At 40.8% G+C, this 7,410-nt stretch overlaps 1 protein-coding gene across 1 annotated transcript; it reads right to left on the reverse strand.

The window, feature by feature from the left end:
- Positions 1-643: 643 nt before the first annotated feature.
- LOC106608423 (small ribosomal subunit protein eS24) lies at positions 644-7,187 on the reverse strand. The gene is made up of 5 exons (XM_014206362.3): positions 7,089-7,187; positions 5,122-5,187; positions 4,683-4,892; positions 4,326-4,439; positions 644-726 (listed from the first exon to the last, which is right to left on the reverse strand). The coding sequence occupies exons 1-5, from the start codon at positions 7,089-7,091 to the stop codon at positions 724-726; spliced, it is 396 nt and encodes a 131-aa protein (XP_014061837.1). The 5' UTR covers positions 7,092-7,187; the 3' UTR covers positions 644-723.
- Positions 7,188-7,410: the final 223 nt, after the last annotated feature.

Here is a 7,410-nt window from a genome sequence, read left to right on the forward strand (position 1 = left end):
TGGAACCCTTCAGACAGAGCACTTCATTTAAGTCTTATCGTTGTGAGAAAATGCATTAGAAATATTCAGTTCATACGCGCTTCATGTCTACAAAGAGAAAAACACAGGACCGGTGTATGAGACTGTCACCACAGGCTAAACACAACCCACCTCAGTAATTCACCATGTAATGTATTGGGTAACACCATTCAACATTTTTAAAGGAGAATATAGCCAGTCAACAATAGAGACGTCTGGTCAGGAGGCCTTTAATGGAAGATTCGCTCAAATTAAGGGGATGTATTGATTGGTTCTCAAATGTTTTTCTTGGGGGATTTGAAAAACCAAGTTGTGTAATGCAAGGGGCGGCGCGTGGCTGTTTGCTGAGACTAGAGAACCAACCAGTAAAAGCAGAGCCACCGCGTCATTATCGACGCATCATGCCAACTGCATCAAAATAGCCTTTCCAGACTGAAGTCAGGAGGACTTAAGACTTTGGTATGAGGTATGCGCCAGACTACCTATATCCCAAAAACGACTTTGAACATAACCATATTCAAGCACACTGCAAATGTAATAGTGTACAGATAAACATGTCAAATATACATGCTTTTTAAAATCCAGGACATGTTGAGGAAATTACAAAAACAGGACAGTTTCAGACTTTTTTTCCCAAAGTTTTTTTATTCGATGACAATATACAAGAACATCTTGAGCACGAGGAACATCCCTGATTCTCCGGGCTCACTGTAGGGAAACAGAGGAAGAGAAGTTAGTTCACCTGCAAAACAGAAATTCACAATCTCCACTTACAACAACTCTACTGGGGGGGGGGGGCACAACTCAACTAGAGGAAGAGGGGTAATTGGGCTGAGGGTCCGAAGGGTAATAGTATTGAAATTGGGAACAGATGCATTTGCTAGAGACGAAGCTCAACCTACATATTTCAAAAAAAAAATATGTAAATGCATCCAAATGAAAAACTGTCATATTGCAGTTAACTGACATTTTTCAGCTCAGTGAAGAATTTATTGGGCAGTAGAGTATAAAATAATATTGAAGTATATAGCAAAGTACAGTTGAAGTTGGAAGTTTACATACACCTTAGCCAAATACATTTAAACTTCTCACAATTCCTGACATTTAATCCTAGTAAAAATTCCCTGTCTTGGGTCAGTTAGGATCAGCACTTTATTTTAAGAATGTGAAATGTCAGAATAAATAGTAGAGTGTGATTTATTTTCACTTTTATTTATTTCATCACATTTCCAGTGGGTCAGAAGTTTACATACACTCAATTAGTATTTGGTAGCATTGCCTTTAAATTGTTTAACTTGGGTCAAACGTTTCAGGTAGCCTTCCACAAGCTTCCCAGAATAAATTGGGTGAATTTTAGCCCATTCCCCCTGACAGAGCTGGTGGAACTGAGGCAAGTTTTATAGACTTCCTTGCTCGCACACACTTTTTCAGTTTTGCCCACAAATTTTCTATAGGATTGATGTCAGGGCTTTGTGATGGCCACTCCAGTACCTTGGCTTTGTTGTCCTTAAGCCATTTTGCCACAACTTTGGAAGTATGCTTGGGGTCATTGTCCATTTGGAAGACCCATTTGAGACCAAGCTTTAACTTCCTGACTGATGTCTTGAGATGTTGCTTCAATATATCCACATTATTTTCCTTCTCATGATGCCATCTATTTTGTGAAGTGCACCAGTCCCTCATGCAGCAAAGCACCCCCACAACACGATGCTGCCACCCCCGTGCTTCACGGTTGGGATGATGTTCTTCGGCTTGCAAGCCTCCCTTTTTCCTCCAAACATAACGATGGTCATTATGGCCAAACAGCTCATTTTTGTTTCATCAGACCATTTCTCCCAAAAGTACAATCTTTATCCCCATGTGCAGTTGCAAACCGTAGTCAGGCTTTTTTATGCCTGTTTTGGTGCAGTGGCTTCTTCCTTGCTGAGCTGCCTTTCAGGTTATGTCGATATAGGACTCGTTTTACTGTGGATATAGATACTTTTGTACCCGTTTCCTCCAGCATCTTCACAAGGTCCTTTGCTGTTGTTCTGGGATTGATTTGCACTTTTCGCACCAAAGTACGTTCATCTCTAGGAAACAGAACGCGTCTCCTTTGTCAGTGGTATGACGGCTGCATGGTCCCACGGTGTTTATACTTGCGTATAATTGTTTGTACAGATGAACGTGGTACTTTCAGGCATTTGGAAATTGCTCCCAAGGATGAACCTGACTTGTGGAGGTCTACAATTTTTTTTCTGTCTTGGCTGATTTCTTTAGATGTTCCCATGATGTCAAGCAAAGAGGCACTGAGTTTGAAGGTAAGCCTTGAAATACATTCACAGGTACACCTCCAATTGACTCAAATGATGTCAATTAGCTTATCAGAAGCTCCTAAAGCCATGACATCATTTTCTGGAATTTTCCAAGCTTTTTAAAGGCACAGTCAACTTAGTGTATGTAAACTTCTGACCCACTGGAATTTTGATACTGTGAATTATAAGTGAAATAATCTGTCTGTAAACAATTGTTGGAAAAATGACTTGTGTCATACACAAAGTAGATGTCCTAACCGACTTGCCAAAACTATAGTTTGTTAACAAGAAATTTGTGGAGGGGTTGAAAAACACATTTTAATGACGCCAACCTAAGTGAATATAAACTTCAACTGTATATTGTATTAAATGAAACTAGGAACTTTAACATTTCAGAGAAAAGTCGTATGACTAGGCACGTGGTTCAGTTGTCTCACATCGAGACAGTGGGCTATAAATTATTATCATCTTAGACATGCTTTAATAAACAACCACCAAAGGTCACCGCTCATAACGCATGTTAGCATAACTGTACTGAGCGTTTGATCAATACATAGTCATAATAAAAGAGTTTAATAGGAGAATAAGAATGGTAATCGTTTAGAAGCAATTAAATCGTTTTTTTTTGTTGATATGACGTTAGTTGATATTATAATATTTGTCAGAGAATAAGTACCACCAGCCAGGGTAGGTTTAGGAGTTTGGGGGAAAAGGGGGATGGAAGATGGGTTGAAGTAGTAAGGATGCGTGCTTGTAGATAAGGTTGTTGGAAGACTACAGGTGAGATCTCTACAGGTGAGGTACCAAGAGATAAGATTCAATGTGCAATTCAACACAATATAACACACCATGCCCTGTTTTCTTTATACCTGTAACAGACACCTCATTTCTGTAAAAAAAAATCCATGGGAGGCAAAATAAAAGGCAAAAGGATGAAGAAAGTAATGTTAAACTCTTTTACTTCAAATAATTCACACTCCTATTGTAGATCTCTGAATGGCATAAGATTTGAGCCTATAGATGAATTTCATTCAGTTGGGGCCAATTCCACCAAGGAAAAGAATACAAAATCAAAGCTAAATGCTGAGCGCCAGATGCGGACATGTCAATAAATGCACACAAATGCAGCTTCTAGATACGTCCCTCAATACATTCCTGCAGGATCCCTGGGGGATGCACATGTGTGTTTTAGCCCAGCACTGAGACTTGATTAGTTGAATTATGCGTGTTTGTACTGGGATAAAACAAAAATGTGTACTGCATTGGGGTCCTTAAGGAATGAATTGAGAAACTGCTCTAGTTCCTAGTCTTTCAGAGATCCACTAGGCAACCTACTGTTGAGTCTTAGGACCACACTATACGGTTCAACCTGGGATCTAAACCACTATTAGTGCTCAGTTCACACTCGCCAACATTAGTGTCATGAGTTAGAATGAGCAGCTAAGTATTAACTGGTAGGTGACTGAACTGAAACCCAATGTGGATGTTAGATAAATCCACATGTAAAAAGGCACCGTAGCTTTTTAGGTTATATAATGGGAAGATGGGGATGAAGTCTAACAGGAGTTAGCTAGGAACATCACCCCTAAGTAGTAGTATCTGCACACAGCAGTTAGTCTACTGATGAAAACAACATTTACCTTCTACATTCCCGAAGAACAGTAGATAAGAGAAGATGACAATGCATATTAAAACAGTAAGAACGTATAAATAAAGAAAGTACTAACAGACTTGGGAAGAAGGAAAGATACACATGTAATTAATGATTAATACGAAATAAGTGAAACTTGGGGTGCGTTTCAATAGTCTCAAGAAATTCCCTCTTCCCTCCATCTGAACTGATGTGAAATTCGCTTGGGTGAAAGCAGCCATCTAGCATTATGCATTCACCAACTCTGCTGATTTACAGTGCAGATGAAGGAGAATAAAAGGAGCTATTGTAAAAATGTGACTATTGAAATGCATCCATCCTTGAACAAGAATAATGTACCATAGGGAGAATGGCCACATTACCTTTTTGCCAGCAGCGCCCACACTGGCTTTCTTGGTGCCTCGTACTTTCTTCATTCTGTTCTTGCGTTCCTTGCGCTGTTTTCTGGAGGACTTCTTCTTCTCATAGAGACCGTGCTGTGAGAACAGAAAACCAAACATTTTAACCAAACAGCACTGCGTCCACTGTGTGTGGGTTATCTTTCCATTAGTCAGCATCACTGGCAGACAATACTTGATAATGATGGGACTCATAGAAACTATGTACAGACTTGGTGTCATACAAATAGAAAATATTGCCTAAAAACTGCTATATCCATTCAATTGGTGCATTCCACAAACAAAGGCCCACTTGTTTCCATTTTTCCAGCATCCACTCACCCTGGCCAGTCTGTGCTTGGGCTCGTTTTTCTTAGCGTAGTCGAGAGAGTCGTAGACCATGGCGAAGCCCGTCGTCTTGCCGCCACCAAACTGGGTCCTGAAGCCAAAGACGAACACCACATCAGGGGTGGTCTTGTACATTTTGGCCAGCTTCTCCCGGATCTCAGTCTTGGGGACTGTGGCTTTGCCCGGATGGAGGACATCGACAACCTGGAAGCGGAGACAATGGACAAAAGTTTATGACCATGCAGCACTAGAAAACTAGCACACAAGTGATCTTGATGCTTCCTAACATTTAACAGATCATTTAATCAATAGACCATCAGGGCAGATCATGACGGTCTTTTGATCTACTGATAGCGGTCAGCTGAACACTCAGTATGAAGAGATGTTTTGTTTTGGTGGTATACAGTGGTAGGAAAGAAACATTTTGGCTTACCATTTGCTTCCTCTGAAGCAGCCGGTTTGTCATGAACTTTCGGGTTCTGACTGTCACTGTGTCGTTCTGAAAGTAGATGGGGGAACAGAGTTTAGGGACCCTACACACATCTAGATACTATACACACACGTAGCAAGACACGTAGTATACATCAACACAAGTATTGAAACAAGACATTGGCTTTGTCAGGTAGCAAGTTAGTTAGCAGGCCATTATGAAAAGTTACTTGTTGCATTACAATTACACATCAGATTACAAATCAACTGTTACTCTAACAGTGAAATGCTTAATTATGGGCCCTTCACAACAATGCAGAGAAAGAGGAAAAAATGTAAACGTAATAAAAAGGTAAAAACAATTCGTAACAATAATGTGGCTATATACACGATACCAGCACCGGGTTGATGTGCAGGGGTACGAGGTAGATATGTACATATAACTAGGAATTAAGTGACTAGGCAAAAGGATAGATAAACAGCGCATGTGACAAGGCAAAAAAGTTAGTGCAAAAAGGGTCAATGCAGATAGTTAAATAGTTTACCAAATAGTTACCCGGACTAACTATTAGCAGTCTTATGGCTTAAGGTTAGAAGCTGTTCAGGGTCCTGTTAGTTCCAGACTTGGTGCATCAGCACCACTTGCCATGCGATACCAGAGAACAGTCTATTACTTGAGTGGCTGGAGTGACAATTTTTAGGGCCTTGTTCTGACACAGCCTGGTATAGAGGTCCTGGATGAGTTCCGCCACTGATGTACTGGGCTGCATGCACTACCCTCTGCAGCGCCTTGTAGTAGGATGCCAAGCAGTTGCCATACCAAGCGCTGATGTAGCCAGTCAAGATGCTCTCAATAGTGCAGCTGTATAACTTTGAGGATCTGAGGGCCCATGCCAATTCCTTTCAGCCTCCTGAGCAGGAAGAGGCTTTGTCGTGCCCTCTTTACAACTGTCTTGGTATGTGGACCATGATAGATCCTTAGTGATGTGGACACAGAGGAACTTAAAGCTCTCGACCCGCTGCACTACAGCCCAGTCGATATGAATGGGGGTATGTTTGGCCCTCCATTTCCTGTAGTCTACTCTCAGCTAGTGTCTAGCTGATGTTGAGGGAGCGGTTGTTCTCCTGGCATCTTCCCTATAGGCTTTCTCATCATTGATCAGGCCTACCACCGTCATGTCATCAAACGTATCATGCCATGCAACAAGAGGTAGCTAGCAAACTACATTACTTGGATTTAGCAGCTAGATAGATACGAGTGACAAGTCCAAGATATACTTTTGAGGACAGTCCTAAACCAAATCATAGCGACAGGTTACTGCATCAATAACTAACATCCTGGCTATCTACTGTAGCCAACCAAGGCAAGTTAACTAGCTAAGTTAGCTTCCATCTACTCAAATCATGTAAACGAACCACTTCAAACACCGGAGCACTTCTGGACAGGTTGACTACAAGGAACATGACAAAGATCATGCATTTGTGGTAACTTAGCGTTAGTCATCTTGTCGGAACTAGCTAGTTACCAGAATCCTAATACCACTTTACAAGTGACATACTGTGCCAGGGAGGCTCACTAGCCACAGCAGTCGAGGACACCTTGCTAGCACATACCTTAGCATGTAGCTAGCCATATTGCCTGTGCTACCCAAATAATAGTATTAGACAAGACTGGACAAAACCACAATGTCGCCGCCAACACGTAGTCGTGGAAAATAAGAAGCCATGTGTTACAAAAGTATTACTGAATGGTTTGTACAACTGAACAGGTCCAACAGCCGGGCGCTTGGCTAGGCCACCGAAATTCATCAGTTCATAAAAGACTAAAAACTACTTTTACCATTTCAATATTCTAATATTCCTACAGGAATGGCTTATACATGTATTTGAACTTCGTGATTTTAATAACGATGAGAGGATGGTAAAGATAAACAAAAGATTTAATTCTACATTTTATGCCACAAGACTCACCATCTTGACATCAGCCTCTCAGGGACGAGGAAAAGGAGGAAGGACCAGATGCCGGCCAACCAAACGCCTGAATGCAAGCCGTGCGACTTGAATACTTGCCTGAATAAAAGTACATTCAAATTATTTGAGAGACCACATAGGGAAATAGAACGTGTCGTTTTTGTATTTTTTTATGTATTATTTCTTTCAAGTGTATATGACTACAGAGTGTCACTCAATCAAATAAATGCCCATGTAATTTTAGCAAAACACATGAATGTATGCAATACAGTATGAATAACATGTTTGTTCATTACAAATGTATTAATTGATGACATTTTAT

Source organism: Salmo salar, chromosome 01 (assembly GCF_965601325.2).
Source record: "Salmo salar chromosome 01, fSalSal1, whole genome shotgun sequence".
In the NCBI taxonomy this organism is placed as follows: domain Eukaryota; kingdom Metazoa; phylum Chordata; class Actinopteri; order Salmoniformes; family Salmonidae; genus Salmo; species Salmo salar.